We start from the raw sequence: 21,986 nt of genomic DNA on the forward strand, positions 1-21,986 counted from the left end.
TTATCCAACAGAAATGCAGGGGTGCCAAAATTTTTGGCCGTGACTGTAAATTTTGCAGATGTACATCTGTGCACACCACAGTTGCATTTCCTGTTTCTTCCAGTACTTGCTTAGTTGTTAAAAATATTATAAAACTCTTCAAACATACAAAGTACAAAGCAAAGTTAAGTTGAGCAATATAGTATTATCGTGTTCGTTATTTTAACACAGTGCTCAACACACTGTTGAAATGATTAAAAATTGATGCCATAGACTTTGTGAGGCGAAGAAATTCGACAGTGGTACCATAATTTAAGGAGACAGAGACAAATGTTGTTCCAGTAAGTGTTCAGAACTGATCATGAATTAAACACATAGTCATGTAATGCAAGTCATCTAATACAATGGCATGAAATACAAGGTTGTTATATAAGGATGAATATATGTAGTTGGATGACTGGTTAGTAATTTTTAATATTGTTGGAATTCTTTCAAACTGGGTCGGTTCGCTTCACTGCCGTTTTCCCACATATCAAATGCATGCAGCCAGAGCCTGCCTTTGTCCAACTGACCAGTGATGTACAGACTGCTTTTATTTACACCAGCAGTCCCATCATTTCTTCTTGTTGTGATGGATTATGCTGTAGCAGTTTTCTGGAGACCTAGTGCAGTGCTTGGAATGATCCATTTTCCGACAATAGTTTCGGCAGATGTCATCATAGATTATGCCTGTGGGAGATGTTGAGGATGTGGAGATGTGCTGTAGGATAAATCATATCCAATTTTCTAACATCTTTGCTGAAAGGCTAGCCTGACCATATCTGCTATGGTAATGATATATCTATATATAGCTTTATGGTTGGTCACACATTAATATATAGACAAACAACCACACACTTCAGTCACTTTCTCTTTTCCTCATTCAACCCCTCATTTGGACTACAAATGTAAGTTGATATTGTACTAATACAAAGGTGCACCTGAATGTGTGTCCAGATATTTTTCATGTAACTTTTAAGAAGAAAACATATTGATATCGATATGTTATCGTAAAAGTAGTTAGATTTTAGGTTAAATAAGGTTTAGCGGAGCGATATTACTGAAGACTGAACAACAGGAATTAAAGGAAGAAAAGATGTGTGAGAGAGCTTACATTCATATGAATTACATTGATAAATTAGTAAGGTCTGACAAATGCATAAGTATGCTAAGACAAATAACAGCATCCTGTGCTATATTTACAGCACTGTGACTCTATTGTCTCACATCTAACCCAAAGAAAATCCTAATTGGCATTTGAAAAGACACTTACACTGTTAGAAAAGTGAGAAACACACTCCCATAAAGGGTGACAGAACATAATTCATGATAAGCACAACATAGCCTTAGACCAAGGATGTGCCTCATCTCCCCTTTAAGGGATTTCAGTATCCCATGCAAGATTCAGGATGCCATTATTTCATTTTAATGATGCCTCAAAACCCTCAAGACAGCTGCAGGAAGTAGCGTGGTGCGGTTAGGATGCTCTATAATTGTAAGACAGTTTGAGGTTGCACTTAAAGAATGACCAAAACATTGTCTAGTATCAGATCAGAGCTGCAGCATTGTTTTTTCTCTAGGATGGATTCTGTTTGCATTTGATGTAAGTAGGTGGCATCTTTTGCTTTGACAGGGTATGAATGAGTGTGGTTAGTCCATGACCTAATGCATCTGACCTCCTTTCGCTAATGGGAAGAGGCCTTTTAGATTTACTCAAGGCTGAAATCAGTTGTTCTCTCTATTCAGTGCATCTACCCCAGAACAGAGGCTGCACGCTGGCTAGTAACAACACATATAGCTTGCAGGGATTTTTCCCATTGTGCATGACCTAAGCCATTTTATAGAGTGAACTTGTTATGTGTTATGAATACAGATGGGTAGCCCTGGTTAATGGCTGTTACCGTCTAGGGAACAGACTTGCAAGTATAAACTTTGACACAAGTTGCATAGACTTTTCCCTGGTAAAATACACACTTGTGCAAAACCCCACTCTGGATTCAGTGTGTCCTTGGTCTGTCATGTTCCATTTCTCTCCCTTCCTTTTAGATCATTAAAGGGGAATTGATGCTGCCTGTTCATTATACAATGGCTAAATTGAACCACAATGAAAATCTGCCACTCACTGTCGCTCATGATTGCATTATTCCATTACCGTCCATCTGCAGAAGGCTCTCAAGTCAAATCATAAAATACAACAATGGTTCTTTATACTTCCTATATCCTGCTTCCTGTTTCTCTCCATGAATCTTTAACTAACCAATTAGTAACCTCTTACTTGCTCTTGTTCAAGTGTGTTGTGCCCTGCACCTTTGGAAGATATTGTTTCAAAAATAGACATTAAATTTAAATGACCTTGCCAGGATGAGAGCTGGGATATATTATTTAGGGGAGAAGGGGATATTACTGCTATTCCCTTTTTATAGGTCAGATAGATCAAGACCAAAAAAGATATGGTTGATACAAGTCACAGAAGCTAGGATGGTATTCAGAAGAAACTGGAAAGAATGCAATAAAAATAAACTCCATCTTATTAAATGTGTCAAATCAGTCTAAAGTCGTTAAAAGAATAGTTTGGGCAAATGCCAAGAGTTGGATGAGAAGATCGATAGCACTTAGACATCTGTTCCTTAAATATAAAGTCTCAGCTTGGATTTCAATACCTTAGCTTTGCTTAACGACTGGAAGCAGGGAAAGCGGATATCCTGGCTGTCATAATGTAAAAAAATGTACCAGCACATTACTAATAAACTATTTAGTCGTTTATTTACTAAGTATTTGTGGCTTATTCGGCACTAAAATGTGAAGTTGTGCATGTTCTTTTTTTTTTTTTTTACTAAGGACTGGCAGTGGGGTTTTGCACCTGAGAAACAGAAGAAAAGCGGCACCACAGGAATTTGCATGTTGGGGTCTCATGCAATATGTATTTTAAGACGTTCCTATTCAGGGATACAAAAATCAGGGAGAAGAGAATGGAAATTTTGTACTATCACTGTGACAGAACCATCACTGTGACCTGCCTCCTCAGCATGCTAGTCAACTCTTGCACCATTAGTAAATATATATATATATTTTTTTATAAAGCTATTTTAGATTTATTGCCCCCGTATCTTTGCAGGCTTATTTTGAGGAGCTTGTTTTTCAGTCATTACTTACAATCACAAGACGCATACAGTCTGTCCCAAGCATTCGGACAAAGATGCAACAGAATTTTAATTCCTGATACTGACACTGTTCAATAGTCTCCTCCCGTCTTAGCTTTGGTAGTTTTTGGACATTTTCTGTTTTAGTGATTGTCTGAAAATTGTGATGCTGCTGTCATGGCTCCTTTGTAAAAGAGGTTTCTAACCTCAGTGAGATGACCCCTGGCTAAATATTAGTTATTGGTGGGTCTTCTAATTTTAATAACTCTTGGCAAGAGAATATCAAGCTGCTCCTTTTTATATCAGTATCTACAGGTTGTTACCTTATACTGAACTAACAAGCGTGTGTTTGCACAAGATTTTATAAATTGTAGGCTTTGTACATTATGAAAAGTAAAATGTGACACATTGGAAAGCAGGAAATAAAGGCACCATTTGCACAGAAGAGACAGACAGTTGTGATTATATTGTGTAATTTTTAATCTCATGTTTTCTACAAAGGATGAGGATCATAAGGCCAGGCTGTCTTCTACCAGTGCAACATAAAAACATCTACTCCGTAAGGAGCATCACATGTTCTCAAGATTCTATAATGTCGTGATTTGCAATAATATGTCAAAGCCCCACATCCCCTTGGCCCCTAAAGGGCAGAAATGAAGAACACGGAGTCAGTAGATGAGTGTCCAAATCACATCTCGATTATTCCCTGTATTGTAGTGCCGAGTCATCGCTTAGACAAGTTTTTTACCAACGGCCAAGATTGCTTTTGGGGGACAGGGATGCAATATGGTCCAGAGCAATCTATCCTCGTGTCAGTGTGTCAAAACACCATCATTCCTTTTTATAATGTTGCTGATTGTTAATCCAAAGCCTCTCTGACTCCACTTCATTTGGTTGATAGTACTGGGAGTCTTTCACGGAAACCTGTTATCAGGGATGATGAATAGTAGACTAGGTGGTACCATACTGAATAACATGATCTGTAATACATTGGTTTTATTGGGTATTATACTTTTTTTTATTTTTTATTTATTTTTTTTTTTTTTTCTGAAGGAACTGCAGGTTCAGGGTTGATTTAAGGTCTTCTGCTGCTACATGACAACCACAGAGGGAGATGCTTTTTGTTTATGTACAACCCCTGTCTCTATGTTTTTAAATACATTCTTATCAAGCAATAAATCTAAGAAGTAAGAAAAAAGGTAGATGAAATAAAATGTTTGAAATGAAATAAAACATGGCATAATTTAGTAATATAGTGGTAATATAATACACACCAACTTACATGGTGTGAGTTCAAATGCTTTTTTTTAAAGTAATGCTCATCACACTTAACAGACATTTGAATTAAACAGCCACAGCCCAAGGCCATCTTCAGAGAAAGGGAGCACTGTGTTTAAAAGAAATGCAAGGGGTTTTATTGATGCTGGCGTGTTGCTTCCAGTAGCAGAGAGCAAATGAAACGCAGTATGATCCAGTATGGTCTGTTTGAATAATGCATCCATGTGTTTCAGGGCGTATGAGTTACCAAAACACAAAAAAGTGTGTTTGCACTTGTGTGACTGGTCAACATGGTGTATTTGGAGGACAGTGTTTCTTTGTGTTGCCTTTTTTTTTTTTTGGTGCCTTCAGTGTCGAGACCTACATGCATCTTTTAGTACATATGTGATACCACAAAATTGCTTTATGGTCCTTGAAAATTAAAAACTCAAAATAATAATAAAAAAGAGAGACCTAATGAATAGAGAGAAATGGTAAATAGCGGTGATGTGGTCCTTGAGTCCAGGACGCTGACTCGAGTCCAGACTGTATTCAGAGTCAGAAGTTGGAGAAGAGGAGTTGAACTCTTTTTGTTTAGTCTGTTTGTAATAGGCCATAATAATTTGGCCTAAGATATTGATATTAAAAGCAGTTCACCCACACCACCCTGTATTGGGCGCACTTCCATCAAAGTGTATCTTCTGCCTTTCTGTAAATGATGCTTATACATCAATTTGCCATACAATAGAGTGATGCAATACACATTTAGAATGTTTGGAATATAAAATGGCGAGAGCTGGGTCCGTTGTGTTTAATGTAGCCCTTGATGGCTCCGACTCGGGTAATGGGGACTCGACTCGGACTCAACTTGGACTCTGCTCAGGCTCGACTGGGATTATTCTTTGGTGACTGGGACCTGACTCGGTCTCAAACACCGGAGACTCAAATCGACTGGGACTCTAAGTTTAGTGACTTGACATAACAATGGTAAATAGTAATACTATACATAGCAAAGCAGCCATAAAGGTAGCCATAAGAATACAAAGAAGGCCCAGAAACACAGTAATACTGTCCATATTCCACATGAGGTTGTTGCACAGAGTGTACCCTGTTGAATGAATTTAAATAGCATGGTGCAATTTATTTATTTTTTTTTTTTTTAAAACACGGTCCTGTCGTTGGTTTGAACAAGGCATTATCCTGATGACACTGAGGAGTGGAGCACACAGACTTCATTCACTGGTTTTAAGTGTATTAGTCATTAAACCACCACCTAACTTCTCATGTTTTCAGTCAACTTTTAAGTGAAGCATGCCCCTTTAGACATTCCTTATGTGAATGTGAATATGTGCTCTTGCTCCCTGAAAAGCCAATCTACCAACTGCTAAGACTGCTACTGAAGTAGCATTATCTGTACACGGGTATAGATGATGTATAAATACAGTCTGTGGTTTTGACCTGTGTCCCACACATTGATCATCCCTGACTTTGTTCACAGAGCTTACCTTCTCATGGATCTTCAACGAGTACCCATGGTTCGTCGTTCAGGACACACGGCGGTTTGTGTCCCAAAAGACAGGAAACCTCTACATTGCTAAAGTAGAGCCCTCTGATGTGGGCAACTACACTTGTGTAGTCACCAACACAGTCACCAAAAGCAGTGTTCAAGGACCGCTGACTCCTCTAGTGCTGCGGGTTGATGGTATGGAAGTACCACCCTTACTATACAGAGTAAAATAAGACAAGCTGTGAGCTGAGAGATTTCTCTTCAGACATGCATGGCATCAAATCTACATTTCTTTTTGTAATTCTAGGTGTGATGGGCGAATACGAACCAAAGATTGAAGTGCAGTTCCCTGAAGTCGTCCCTGTCGCTAAAAGCTCAACTGTCAAACTGGAATGTTTTGCACTTGGAAAGTATGTCCCACTGTGTCTAACTGTGCCATAGTCATAACTATGTTATTAGTTGTTTACAGTATCACTCTGAGCTGCATAGTAATGTGTGAGGACCCTGTGAAGATTTCACATTTAAATGCTGTGCACTCAGGATATACTGTACAAAGAAAAACCATTCACCAGTTTGTGTTTCAGATTAAACATAGACTGACATGATTTGTGTGTTGTTTTTTTACATATACTGGTAGCATATGTCTAAAAATATTTTTTATTGTTTGTCCTTACGGCATGTGTTCTACTTTTCTGCCCTTAGCCCAGTGCCAAACATCAGCTGGAGAAGAGTGGATGGAGCCTCTTTTAGCAGGAAAGTGGACATAAGTAAAGCCAGTGGAGTTTTAGAGATTCCCTATTTCCAGCAGGAGGATGCAGGAGTATATGAATGTGTGGCTGAAAACAGCAGAGGAAGAAACTCGGTTAAAGGAAAGTTGTCTTTCTATGGTAAGGAAGATAGTTTTGCTTAAATTCACACTGCTTGTCATGGGAACCAGGACGTATCGTACGCCATCAACCCATCAGTCATCTTCCTAACCTTTCATGTACATTTATAGACTTTTACCAAATCTTCTCTCCATTGAAAGGTTCACTGCTACTGAGCCTGAATGGAAAATCTTGCAGTATATTAATGTAGCTTTGGTGTGAGTCTAACAAAAAGGTTTATTTGTTGTCTTGCAATCTGTAGCTTTTATTAGAGCCCATATATAACTGCATCATATAGTGGAATGTGGTTGTAAATTAAACTATTACTAGTAGTTCATTTCTGACAAGCTCTTTATTGTGCCAGTGGCTGTAGCGTGCATAGATTTATACCACCTTTCAGGGAAAGTTGATTTTTTTTCTTTCCCATACCAACACTGGTCTTATGGTCTATATTCTGAGAAAGCTTTTAATGGCCCTTGATGAAGGATTTTTATGGTTTCTGTCTCCATTATTTTGCGGTTTATGCACTGATATCTGCCCACAAGGCCCTGTAGGGTTATGCTTGACTGAAATCATCAACTCCAGCTTTTTCTTTCAGGCGCCTTTGATATGATAATAGTTTTTTTTTGTAGCACCTGTGGGTAAGATGAAATGCTCGCAGTACCTGTAGGCAGACTGAGAATTAAATATGCTTTACTTTAAAGAGAAGTGCCACTTCATAGAGCAGCGTATAATTCCTGACTGAGAGGCCCTAAAACAATCAAACATAATATGATCATGTTATGGGCTTTTCGTAAACAAGGTCATAACTTGAATCTTGTATCTGTCACTGCCTCAGTTCTGTGTCACATGGCCTCTCCACCTTTTCTCTGTTGTTTTGGAAGTCCTGTTTCTTCTTGTAAGATTTAAGTTTGGTCTCATCTCAAAGCCTCTCCAACTGGCCGGCTGCCAGGTGATAAAAATCTGTAATCTCATTTTAAACTGGACAGGAGCTTGTGGGACATCCATCAACTCTACAGAAGAATAGGAGAATCAATATGGGGATGTGGTGTTTGCGACACCTAACCAATGCATCCAAAGGAACAATGAGGGGTGGCCTCTCTTTCAATTTGCCACTTAATTGTCCTCTTGTAGTTCCAGGGGATTTATGAAATTAGATCATGGTTTAGCAGTTTACTGTGTTTATATTGTTTCAGACATGATCAGAGTGACTTGGCATATAAGCTGTTTGCACCATATCTCCTATTCTATGATGTTATCTCTAGTGGTCTCATTTGTAATATTGTTATCAGTGTGTCATCTGCTATTTGTTTCTGTCTACTGAATAGTGAAACATTTTTAATTTATTACTGCTTGCTTGGTTCAGATTTTTTTTTTTTACTATGCAATTTCTTTTCATGAAAAGAGCATAACAAAATATTATCTCAATTCTCATAAGGGTCTGCTTGCTGTGTCTCTGTAAGCTTTCTCTCTTAAAATTTGTCCTTACCAAATTAAATGCACTTCAGGCAATGATTGCAGCACTCTTACCAAAGAAGATAAAAAGAGAAGTAATCAACAAGAAACACTGACATTCATCAGCACAGCATTGTTATCTTTATACTTACAGACATTTTACTGTCATCTAATGGTTTTATGATATTGTCTTTTTACGCTGACAAGAACACAGATTCTAAAACACCATCTGTTCTGGACAGTCAGCTTCACCTCAAAACCAAACTTTGATCCCTTACTGAGCCCCACAGAGCACATTAGGATGAAAAATTTACTGCATTATTATAAAGATTATTACTATTATCAAAGTAACACAGCTGGGCAAGCAGACAGACTGACTTAACTACCTTGACCCTGACAAGGTGTCTCGTATTTGTATGGGTACATCACAAGGGCTGTAAATCTTCTTGTATGTATATGTCACCAGAAATAAGATGCTAGTCATATATGCGACGATAGGACCAGCATCATAAACAGAGGCGTTTTCTCGGTGGATTTCTGATGTTTCAAAAGACAAAAAGGGAATATTGTCCATGTTGTTAATTGCAAGCATTACAAAAAATATAACACTATCAGTTTTTTGATCCTTCCCCATTTTAAGCTTATACAGTTGAATTGTATTTATATATTTTTTAAGAGAGATCAGTTTTGGGTTAATTAAAAGTGGATTTATGATTTGCGCCTTTGGGTGCTTTAATTAACTGATTGCCCACTCACTCGGTTTATTGATTTATTGTAAAACCTCTGCATACTGCTAATGCTCAGGCATTGATTTAGCACTGAAGTGTTAATTTATAACGTGGTCTCTGACCTCACAGCTGCACCTCACTTGACTGAGAAGCCTCAGGATGTTCAGAAGACCATTGATGACACTCTGGTGTGGGAATGCAAAGCCAGTGCCAAACCCAAGCCCTCATATCGCTGGCTGAAAAATGGAGAGCCTCTGGACCCCATGGAGGTGAGGGGACCCCCTTTGATGAAAAGAAACTGATATTTTATTAGTGCTCAACTTTACACTCTTTTGGCAACCAACATATTAAGATTGCTGAATAAGCTGCAAGGCTCAAATGAACAGACATGTATTGTTAAAAGGTTGTCAATATTTTTGTCACAACAGCCCTGTCAACAGTTCAGTGAGTGGAGATGAGCCTAATTTAATGTGTAAGATGAAAGATGGTAAAATGACAGAATTCTTACTTAAAGCATGCACTGTGTGTTACAGTACACGCTGTTTGCCGAATTCATTTTGCATTAGAAGCACATAATGGTTCCAACTCGCAGGCCTTGTACTTGGCAAAAACGTTTGATTTTGAAATGGCTGTGTTTGCTTGGGACTAAATTTGGCATCAGAAGTGTGTGTGTATGTGTGTATGTGTTGGAGGAGGGTGTTTGTATGTGTTTTGCTAAGGAGCCAAAATGATGCCATTTTCTGCCTGTCATCAACCAGGGACTTTGTTTATAATTTTAGTGCTCAAGCTCTCCTGTCTCCTATTTTATCATCAAGTCTCTTCTCTATGTGGAGGGTGAAAATGCCTTATCAACCAAAATACATTTCACCTTTACATCATTTGACTTGTTTTGTGGCAGTGTGGGGCTGCAGTGACTGTGCTTGCAGTCTAAAAACCTCTGGTGAATCAAAGTCACTGATAGTGCCAGTGTCTGGATTGGGTAATGAGCCCCAAACTGGGCCGTTGCTGCTGTATTTTGGTGTACACGTTTATAAAGGAGAAGGGTGTGCTTGGTTTTCTGTAATACAGATGGAATGCTGGATACTTGAAGTGCCAATTTTGGAGGACTGACAAAGATCAGTTCTTCTACTTGTCATAAATCCTTAACCACTAAAGCCTTATCACTTGTCCGTCACGCCAGTATTGATTGGTAAATGACATTGTAAAAATTCCTTTGGCACATGGCTAAGGTAACATATTCTCTGTACATGTGGCTATTTTAATGACGTGGGGTGTTACCATTTTCAAAATGCCACCGTCAACAGCGGCAACAGTAAATCAATTTCCAAACTCAAAGGTCAGTGATGTAGAGAGAGACGGAGAAGGAGACGAAGGCCAAGGGGGTCCATTTGTTATTCCTCATTAGAATGGATCATTCCTCCTCTTCAACTCTCTCTCTTTATCTCTGCATCTGTGGTGCTGTTTTTCTTAATGTACACTCTCTGTCATGCTTGTGTCCTCCCACTTTTCCCTCTCTCCACTTCGTTTTGGGCCCCCCTCCCAGGAAATTAAATGGCACAGAGGAGGGCTGTCACTTCAAAATGTCACCCTGGTGAAACAAGGACCCACTCTTGCTTGTATTTTTCCACCACCACCAGCTTTCCCCTAAATTACTGTATTTAAGAGCATGTTTAGAGATTTTTCTACCTTCGATCTGCTAAGTTGGGAACCTGTTTTCGCAGGGGTTAACAGTTATTGTAGCACACATTCAGTGTACCTGCTGCAATCAGGAACAGGATCATTATATCACCGACATACGGTGTGTCAGCTTGACTTGAAACCATGCTGGTATCAAAGAAAAGTTGAGCATAATTAACGGTTTCCATAAAGTACACGAGTGCCACCATTTGTCTTGAGTGCTAAAATGATTGTGACAGAGCCACCGCTGTGTATCTGAGGGTTTTGAACAGGGCAGTGGGTACAGAATAGCATTGTGTGGCATCAACCCATGTACTTGTACAGATCTCTATTATCTATTTCATCCCCCTGGGCCTTTGCACTGTGTAACCTAAAAAGGACCATCTATCATCTATTCAAAGTCACTATGACACTTTCTCTTTTTCTCTTTGTGTTCCTCACTCACTCTCTCTCATCCTTTCTCCTGTGAATGCACATGTGAACATCCAGCCCCATCCAAAAACCCAGTGGCTTGTGCTCCTCTTGGAAACGCGTCTATCCTTGCCCTGGACCCCTGTGGCAGTGGCTTTAGCACTAGTTCAGCTATATGTCCACCATATGACTGGGTCTCAGGGTCATATTTGAAGATCCTCAGCAGTGTGGCTGGCTGACTGTTAAGGGACAGTCCTTGTCTTTTGAAGTGGCAGCACCGTAGTGATTCTAGACAGACTGGCAGCAGGACCCTCTGGACTACTTTGTCAGTGACATTAAAAGGTCCGGCTGTACTCAGTGGAAAAGATCAAGGGCAAGAACAACGAGTGCTGCCACACTTTTAAATTGACACAACTATAAAAAGGGAGCACAACACTGTGCCAAACCTTGTAAAGGTCAAAAGCTGCAGTGGGAAAAGAACTTCAGGTGTTGTTAGTACTGTCTATACTCTGTGTAGGCATTTTTAAAATTGTGTGCTTATTTTTAACAAAGAGCATTACATGCAGAGCAAAGCAGAATTTATTTATATAGTGCATTATATTACAAGAGAGATGCCGCGTTCTCCATGTTAAAAAGCAAACAGAACATGTATATGCAGCATGAAAATATACAGGTAATTGCAGTCTGTTTGAAAACAGGAAAGATTTCTGTCTGTGTTTAAATATTGCTAAAGTTGGAGCACTACAATCTGGCAAAGAATCCCAGCATCTGGGCCCACAGACCCCAAAGGCTGCTGCACCAGCTTTGTTTAACTCTCATGCACATGCTGAGTAACTTTTCCTCTGACACCTAACTCTCTGTGATACTGTACTTGGTGGAGTACAAAACAGCCTGAATTCTGCAGCTCCAGTAATTCAGACAACCATTGCTGGACAGTGTCTGAACACTAGAGTTAAGCAGAGGGGGGTTATATCTAATCACAGTGGGGCAATTAAGACCACAGAAAATTAGCTGTGTTTTAGTTATCAACACCCCATGGAGAGAGAGAATGTAGCTAAAGCATGAATTAGATCAGACCATTCTTCAGAATGAACACAGCGCTGAAGTACTTAATGTCTGTATATAGTTCTAATTATCCACCTCAAAGTGGTTTTGTCCAACATATTAACACCTAGTACATGATACTGTTATAGCAGCAGTTGGACTGTTTAGCGTATGGACACACCTAACACACTTGTTAAATACATTAAAAATCAGTCAGATATGTTTAAAGGTTGTTGACTTTCTGTAGACTATAGTTTAAGGTAAATACCGCGCCAAACAAAACAAACCAATCAGCCATAACATTATGACCACTGGCAGGTGAAGTGAATAACGCTGATTATCTCATTACAATGGCATCTTTTACGCAAGTTTTTACTGAGTGGTCGACACATTTGTGCCCTTCCGGACAGTATAACTATGGAAGCAAACGGATTCACACATAATGCCAACCAACTGCTTCACTGACTCCTGTGTACATGGGCAGGTGTTCATAGTACTGTGGCTGATTGGTGTAGTAATAGAATTTACAGTGGCTGTTTCCTACTTTCCATCCTGGCCGTGGAACAGTAGACAAACTCTTCACTCTAGCAAGGATGCTGGGTCTTATGGGAGTTTGCATTTTGGACTTGGAGAAAGCCTAAGACTGTGTCCTTTAGGTGGTTTTGTGTGGTTCCTTTAGGTGGTCTAGGGGTGTTCGCCTAGGGTGCCAAAACCTCTACCGGTACTGATGCTCATGATGATGATTTGCCATTAATGCATCTTCTGCCGACTGTCTACACCTGTTTAGTGTTTGTTGTTAGGTGAGCACAGCGGCTTCCATTTCTCAAGTTACTTAAAGTTAAATGCACGCATGTGTATGTTTGTGTGTGCGTGTCTTTAGCAGGACAGAGTTCAGGTAAATAACGGCGTGCTAACCATCAGTAGCCTCAATCTGGCTGACATCGGCATGTACCAGTGTGTGGCAGAGAACAAGCACGGGAGAATCTTCACCAACGCTGAGCTCAGAGTCATAGGTAAGCCCAAGCACACAAGACTTGATTATTTTTAAATACATTCGGTGTGAGTTGTGCTCATGCCATCTTCTGAATTACTGTGAAATACTACATGATAGGCACATAAATTTGGCAACATGATGCAGGTGCACATGCTGCTAAAATAAATACGATACTAGTCAGCCTGGTAGGGGTGCTATAATTAAAGGTGGACAGAACATTTCATATTGGCAGAATATTTGCTACACGTCTGCGACATGTGTAGTCCATGTCTTTTGCCAATTGGATCACCAGAATAATTTAATAAAAACTTTGTGCCCTAATTGTCCTTTTGTATCGGAGCGCTTTTTCTGTTCTTTTTTTTTTTTAAATCTGTGAGCATTTGCAAAAGGCTGTGCAGTAGATCTGAGGGGAATACTCATCCTCTGCTACCATATAAATTAATCGTGAGCAAATCAAAACCAAATTTTGTTTCTGTTCTTGTCAGTGGGGAGCAGACTGAAGAAAAAGAACTTTCATGTCCATAATTCGTTTGACTAGAAGTCCTGCTTTCATAATCAAATGACCAAATTAATAGCTGGTCTGACCTCAGCTGGGAAGGTTGAAATTTGACTTGATTATCTTGACTGGAGATGTAATGTAATGGCATATTGGTAGTGATGGACAGGAATCGTGCATTTGCTCATTTTTTGGTACAATATTCATTAAATTTCACTTGTCTGTTGTCACAGATTGCTAACAGGATGGCTTATAGATGCTACAAATAGATAACAACTAGTTGAAATCTTTGTTGTCACTGTATGTTTTTGCAGAATTGCACCAGATATCACGTTATGAGAGGATTTTCTCTCTCATGACAGGTGGAAAACTCTAACCTTTAACCTTTTCAGGCTTTTTCTTTTGTAAAGGGATATAATTGCTTGTTGCCTCTTGATTTAACTTTAATATGTATTATAACATGAAATATTCTGATGCCATGTGACTTTATCTTTGTTTTAATAAAAACATGCCTGTATTGTATTGTGATTATCATTTTAGGACCAGATAATGTCAGTCCACAAGTTACTGTAGATCCTCTGTTCACCTTAAAATAACAGATCTGCTAGCTTAGTAACCTACTAGCTACCAAAATATCAGCTTTAACTTTTAGTAGGTTACTAAGCTTTGTTCCCTGTATTTGTAAATTACCAGATAGACATTTGAGGCTAGTTAAGAGAGAAATTTACCAGAGTTTAGTTTAACTGCAGCAGCAATCTAATCGGGGAAGAGGAACTTCATGTCACAGTTTTTAAAAATAGAGGTTGAAATCAAAAGCAAATATCAATACACAGATATAGGAATACAGCAAAATGTTCAATACTTTCAGGTATTGCAGGCTTAAGAACTGGGAAAAGGTAGACTGGTATAAGTCAAGTAAATGGGTAACATCTATCTGTAAGACGCTATAACTATCATCAAACCTCTTGCTGACTTGTAAAGACATTTCTAATAAATATATACATGCTCCACTTTGGGCTGCAACTCAGTTATTTTCATTATCAAGTAATCTGACAGTTATTTCTTTGATTAATAGTTACAGCTCTGCTAGATGGACAGTATTTCATAGTATAACTCTTACTAAATGATTCTAATTTTCTCAAGAACACACACACACACACAACATGTATAGACATTTCTTGCTTCCCTACAGACAGAGAACCTGTTTGAATGTGCATTATATCAGATTTTATGGAAACTATAGCTCGTCAGACTCCTGCTTTGTATACGAGAAGACAAGTGTGACAAGTATTTGTTGTGTTGCTCGAGGAATTGCTGGCATTTTACAATTAGTGCCAAGAAATAACTGTTACCTGTGATGTATGCATGATTACTTTTGTATTACGGTGTGTATTGCCGTGTATGCTCGCGCACCGACATGCGTTGGCAGGTGCTCAGCCATGTCACTGGCGCCAGGCTGTGTGTTCACTTTGAAAAGCTTTCTGCTGAGCTGGTGTGCATACAAAACAGCTCCAGATGACGGTGCCTTAGTAATTAAGGCCTAAAAGGAGCGGCAACAAAGACTGCCTCTCGTTTTACATTCTCTCACTTTTATTTTCCTACAGCTTAATTCTTAATGCATATGTCCTTCACAGGAGAAACTGTGGAATTGTAAAACCCACCATGTCAGTTCTGCTGCATTTGAGCATACATGTCTTTGTGAAAACTCCTGTATATGTGTGTAGAAAGTAAAGGATGTGAGAGCTGACCTGCCTAATGGATGGAATGACCTGCATGCTTTTGGGCTGCTTCTCCACGCTCATTTGCTCAGTAGCCCTGGCCACTTTGCTCGTCTGTTTCTCTTGCTCCAACAAAAAATTAAACCTTTTTATATCTTCTTCTTTCCTATCTCCCTCATACATCATTGTCTTTTCACATTCCACACCAGCCATCGCTCCGGACTTCTCCCAGAACTTGCTAAAAGCCCAAACTTTGGGCCGACAGGGTGGTGATGTTCTGATTGAATGCAAGCCAAGGATGTCTCCACGGGGTGTGATATCTTGGAGGAAAGGGAAGGAAGCCCTGAGAGAGAGCCACAGGTACCGTGTTTTTGTGTAGAACAAGAAGTGCACTGTGTGCAGGGCCGCAGTAGTTTCATTTGTCTGCTTTACTTGCAGAATAGTATTTCATAGACTTGTTTTTATTTTTTCGTACTTGATATTCATGGTGACAAACTGCAAACAACAGAATCACTGTGTGACACAGTACAATTTGAATTGCATAACACAGTCTGTACTCCACAGCTTTCTCTCTGCCATCAAAATTTTTTTCCTCCTGAACTCCATTGTACTTCTGGCTGTGCTCTGAGCTGGTTTCTGCACTGTTTACTTAAGGTAATTGGCCTTTCCTAGACTGCTGCACTTGGATCGATGCACTGATCCATCAGCTCATTAGCAGATTGTAAGGCCTGGAGGGTCATTAGAGCACAAGGCAGACGATGATCCATGCTACCACTGAGACGGTGAGGAAGCAAATGAAATCCCCAAAAGGACTGATCAATGGCTAACTGCTGAACAACATACATTCTTCTGTGACAGTGGCAGTGACATGAGGGCACCTTGTTTTATTACAAATCGGGTTAAGTACAGATCAATGCAATACCTCCGTATGATAGAGAGAGAATAAAAAGGAAAAAATGTTATTCGGGCTAGAAAAATCTGGCTTTATACTGTTGAGATTTCCACAGTTTACTCGCTTGATCCATTTTCTCTGTTTGAGAACATTTTTATTTTCTGCAGAAATGTACCAGCAGGAGGAAAAGCACACCTGCTGTCACATGTGGTGATGTTGTGGGGGACCAGATTTCTCATTTGATAAGGGATTAATTGTTAAACTGGCTCAGCAGTTTTTCCACACCTAACCTCTGGGATATCCATCCTCAACACAGTAGGAGTGGCTCAGGTTTAGCCATATCTCACATCCCCCTCTCAGCCAGATGCTGGGAAATCTAAAGGTGTGATCTGAGGCTGCAACATTTCGTTTGCAAAAGAGAGATTTGTATGAGGGAGAGCAGCAGAATCAGCACCAGGATTGTGTCACTAACTCCTGCTAAGTGTTAGACCCAGCTTGCAGATTTATCATCCTCTTAAATACTGGAAGGAAAATGTATCCTTATTGCAGTGTGCAATATTATTTGTACCCATAAAGGCAAGATTTGCCACTTGAGATTAAACGTTGCAGCCTCACTCTGAAGTGGGTGAGCTGCGTACGAGATGTTTGGCTTTGACATTATTGCAGTATCTTTCACAAGCATATTCCCCAGTTCCTGGCTCATTAGCATTTACTTTCCTCCATATTGAAATGGGGCTGCTACCGATGCTATTACAGCAGTGGCACAACACTAATTCATCCCAGTGGCTCAACTAAAATACACATAATTCCTTCTAATCTTCCAGGGATAATGTCTTCAAGGATCTGGAGCTGGGTGGAGAACAAATCAGCTAAGAACAAAGCTGGATCTGATTAGTTAATGAAATCATTCTGTGATGATACCTATACCAGCTCATATCCCAAGAATGCATAATGAGATAACCTTATAACAGGGCTGTATAGTGCACTTTCACAGGGAGCTACTGTACGAGATAAAGTGCTTACCCTAATTTAATTTCACTGCTGACCACTGCCAGCAATTGGCAATGGATATAGGAAAGAGCTCTCAGGAATATTACCTTTAGATTGAACCACTGTGTTTAAGATTGTTATGCTAAACAATATATATTGCGTCATTGTGTAATGCGAATCCATTTATCACTGTGCTGCTAAAACAGCTGCGTCTTTCTGGGTGTGTTGCCAAGCAGGTTGTACATCACTAGTGAATAAAAGCAGTACTTGAGAATACGGCAAGTTGCTTGTAATATACAGACTTAATTATGCGGTTGCTCTTAAGTGGTTAAAATAATGTTTTTCATTTACATGTGGTTAGTTTTTTGTTTGTTTGTTTGTTACACCATGGAGAGTGACTGCATTTTAGATTACAACTAGAAGCTCACTCAACACTGGCCAGCAAGGTTGAGGTAAAGGGCTGTTTTCTATTACATTGCTCAAACTTTTATGTAGTCTACAAATTTCCTCAGTACCTTCATTGCTCTAGGGCAACCCATAAGAGAGAAAAAGGAGCAACGTCAAAGAATTTCAAACAGATAATGATTGTTACATCTTCATCTCGCACCATTTCTTTGTAGCGTTGGTGAAGAGGAAGGCCTGACATACAGTACAGTAGGCTACTGCACAGTTTAATGGCAAGCCTTATCCCTGTGACATCTCATATCCATAACTCTTTGTTATAGTCTATTACAAAGGAAGCCCTCAGTTCAGTTAGGAGAAAATACCCCCAGCACCATGGGGAATGGACTCTACAGAAGAGGCTAATATATTTCAATTCTTCCAGCCTTTAAGGTGATACAGGTCATTTTGGATCATTTTGCGAGATTCAGGCTGCTTTCAAGGGATCGTTTAGAGACATGGTCAAGTTCTCTGCTGTGTCTGAAACACTGTCTCAACACTGTAGCGCATCGAGTGAAGATTTTCAGGACAAGGCATTTATCAGTATAGAGTTTTTTTAATTTCTAAAGATTCAGATGTGGTCAGGAAATTGTTCAACAACCCTGATTGAACGGCGCTATCACAAATTGGTAGAGTTAACTTTGATCAAATTGGCGTGACCTTTCTGACAGAAGAAACAAACTATATATAGATTTTTCACTGGAGCTTGACTTTATAAAAGAGGCAAAGCTGTAGCATTTCCTCCTTTGCATCCATCAAATATGTCAATAACACATTTCTCCCACAAGCATTTGGCTGAATGATGGTTTAACTCTTCAACTAATGGTTCACAGAAGCCTTATTGATGAACAAGTGCAGTCCACTGTGGCTGTATGAACACACTGTAAACACATGGTAGGAAGACAAAATATTGCCATCCTTTTAAATATCCTAACCACACAGCACAATAACTTGTAGTCTTACATGAAGTGGTATTGTGAACTTCACAGAATAAATGGCTTTTTAGAATTTAAACATGAATTGCCAGTTTTACAAGCTCTGCGGTGTGTGATGCACAAACTTGCATACAAAATGCTCTAATCCAAGTTTTCTTCACTTCGTATTTACATTTACACATGAAATGTTTACCCAGTGTTGTAGTTTTTTTGTTCTTTGACAAATTACTCTTCAAGACAGAAATCCCAGCACGTGGCAGTGATGATGAATATCCCCCTTTTGACAAGATAACAAGTCTAACAGCAGTTTCACATCATGAAATATTAATCTGTGCTCATGAGGTTTAATGACTATTGTTTGTTTGTAATAACTTTGATAACACCAGGCTAAATAAATCAGTTCAGCAAGCAGTGTTATGTCATGTTTTAAACACTGTCATTTTTTATCGATCCCAGCCCCCTCTGGAGAGAGCAAAGCTGGTAGAGACAGTATGACAACTGAAGGATGGGCTCTGCAACAACTAATATGTCCTGCCTCTATAATTATTTTTGTTCTCTAGAGTTATACAGCAAATTTTCAGCGATGGTCGGTAAAGATGACTGACCTTTTATTGACTTTTCTCCAGTGCCAGGCCACTGCTGCAAGTACAGAACATAATACTCCTTAGTCATGTACTTAACTTAGCCCATGCTTTTATTCCCTTATAATGTTAACAGGTTTTCAGATGTTGTACAGTATCTGAAGGCTTTCAGAAGATCTGTTTTGACTTTTGTGGTACCCTTCAAGCACATTGGTATCATTACAGAAGAAGTGAACTACAGTATATTCAATTGTTACACATTGCAAAAGGCCCAGTTGACACCACAAGACGTGGCATGAGATGGAAGTCAGGCTTTAATGAATTTTTGTCTGATTTCTCCATTGCGCTTCCAAAAGATAATGATTTTAACAAATGTATAACAAGGTAGCATTGTTCTCATTTACATTAGAAACCTTCCTCAGTAGATGACTAACCATTCGAGATGACAGATGAGCCACATTAAGAAACCTACCTGAGCTATAAGTAATAAAATGACCACAGAACAAATACTACATCCTTGCAGCATGATAGGCATGCTGGGAGTCATGAGTCACCATAGCAACAACAAGCATGTCCCAGCTGTGTTCATCCCTTTTTATCATCCCCTGGAAACATTTCCATTGTAGTTTGTGCTGCAATATTTGCAGAGTTTCTGTGTTTGGTTGTGTAGGCTTAGCTTTTTTGTAAATGTAGGCTATATGATGTCATTTTGTTAATTAGTTTGCACTTTGTCTATTTGCATGTGTTTTCCTGAGTTGTAGTGCTTTGAACTTTCAGGGCCACAGTATCTTTTAGCTTTTAATTCTGTAATTCTATAAAGTCAAGTGTTTTTCTTCTTTGCACCATTATGCCTGTTACCTCACATTTGTGTACATGTTTTCTGTACACACTGTATTCAAGGTCTTATTGACACTGACATGCCTTTAAGCACTCAGCCCCCTACAAATCTTTTCAGCCCTCTTTAATCCAGCCATGGACATTTCTAGGGTTTAGTTTTTGCAAACTTGGCACTTTGTATCTTAATGTTATATAGCCAGTACTCAAGATAAAGTATTTCACTGGTTATAGTTAAAAGCACAAACATTGTAATTGTTTGGGTTAATTATGAACAATGGAGAGAAATTAGAAAAACTAGGTCATGATAGATGAATAAAATTTGATATGAGATGAACAAGAAAGCTACAGTATCAGTAGGTCTTTTAAGCAGTTTCTTGTTGCTGACTTTTCTTTCATATTTGGCTTTATATCACTCCAGCACCTTGTTGACTGAATTTCAGTACACAAGCTGTCAAACAAAATCTGTCAGCCTTGAGTGATTATGCCTGCAGATGAAATTAGAATCTTTGTAATTTGGGCTCGATGGTGCAATCTGTTTTTAGAGATTTAGCTGCTTTCATTATCACAAAACCAGGCAGGTGGAATTTGTTTTTTTGCTGGTGAAATACTGACTAGTTGTATACCCTGTACTCAACTGGATTAAATTCAAGAGCTGATTGGATCTGCCAGTTACAGTTGTTGTCTTTACACTTTATTAAGGCATTTATCCAAGTTAGAATTTTAAGCTGCAGAGCTCTTAGCAGTCAATGCATTATATATTATGAGCTGAATAATGTCAGTGCTGCTTTGAAAATTTGGGTTTTGTTTTGGTCTGTGACTGGGCTCTCTCTTTTGCCTTCTGCTGCATTTGCCTCTCTTAAAGGTGCATTCAGGATGTGTCTTGTAGCACTCTATGCACGGGCTCTGGATTTACTGTGCTGCCTTAAAACTAATAGGTTAGATGTGTAACGGGCTCTACCGGGTGCAACACTCCTTGGCCGTCGGCGGGGTTAGTGTACTCTGCGTTGTGTTATATGTTGAATAAATGCCACTGACCACTGTTGTCACACTGGTTGACTTTAATTATCCCCTGGGTAATTGCAAAAAAAAATAAAATGAGTCACAGCACATGGGGTGATCATCTGCTACATGCGTCTCTTCTCTCAGCTTGGAGAGCACAAACTGAGTTACACAAATCACAAAATAAACTATTACCATTAAATTATATTAAGTGCTAATGTAAGTCTAACCAGTGTGAACAATTATGAACAAATACTGTGTGGAACATACCTGGGTAATTGCAAAGAAAAATAAAATGAGTCACAGCACATGGGGTGATCATCTGCTACATGCGTCTCTGGAATAGAACCACGCATTAATTAGCACACACGACAGAACACGTGCACCCACAAATCGCCCCAACTGCACTTGTCTCAAATAAAACCCGTACTCATAACTACACATATGAACAGGACAATTTGTGATAACTTAAAACAATGACAAAATAGTTTAACCATGGCGGGTGTGGGCTTGCTCATAGCTCCCCAGCTTAGCCGCCATGTGTTGGAGTTTACCCCGGTGAACGAGAGGGTCGCTTCCATGCGCCTTCAGGTCGGGGATAGGTCTCTCACTGCTGTTTGTGCCTAAGGGCCGAATGGCAGTGTAGAGTACCCGGCCTTCTTGGAGTCTCTGGGAGGGGTGCTGGGTAAAGGCCCCAACTGGGGACTCCGTTGTTCTACTGGGGGACTTCAATGCCCACGTGGGCAGCGACGGTGACACCTGGAGGGGCGAGATTGGGAGGAACGTCCCCCCTGATCTGAACCCAAGTGGTGCTTTGTTATTGGACTTCTGTGCTAGCCACAGTTTGTCCATAACGAACACCATGTTCAAACATAAGGGTGTCCATCAGTGCACCTTGCACCGGGACACCCTAGGCGGGAGGTTGATGATCAACTTTGTAGTTGTTTCATCTGACCTCCGGCCGTTTGTCTTGGACACTCGGGTGAAGAGAGGGGCGGGG

General features: G+C 39.6%; 1 protein-coding gene across 2 annotated transcripts in view; it reads left to right on the plus strand.

Moving 5' to 3' along the window:
• Nucleotides 1–21,986, plus strand: part of cntn3a.1 (contactin 3a, tandem duplicate 1) — a 73,524-nt gene that overhangs the window by 33,971 nt on the left and 17,567 nt on the right. The window contains exons 6-11 of one of the 2 annotated variants that reach the window (XM_020620453.1): nucleotides 5,914–6,117; nucleotides 6,230–6,332; nucleotides 6,625–6,809; nucleotides 9,101–9,240; nucleotides 12,984–13,116; nucleotides 15,521–15,671. In XM_020620453.1, the coding sequence (XP_020476109.1) occupies nucleotides 5,914–6,117; nucleotides 6,230–6,332; nucleotides 6,625–6,809; nucleotides 9,101–9,240; nucleotides 12,984–13,116; nucleotides 15,521–15,671 (916 nt within the window). The remainder of the gene's footprint in view (nucleotides 1–5,913; nucleotides 6,118–6,229; nucleotides 6,333–6,624; nucleotides 6,810–9,100; nucleotides 9,241–12,983; nucleotides 13,117–15,520; nucleotides 15,672–21,986) is intronic. The other variant, XM_020620462.1, reaches the window with a different exon arrangement.

The sequence above is a fragment of the Monopterus albus genome, unplaced genomic scaffold, assembly GCF_001952655.1.
Source record: "Monopterus albus unplaced genomic scaffold, M_albus_1.0 scaffold6.1, whole genome shotgun sequence".
NCBI lineage: Eukaryota > Metazoa > Chordata > Actinopteri > Synbranchiformes > Synbranchidae > Monopterus > Monopterus albus.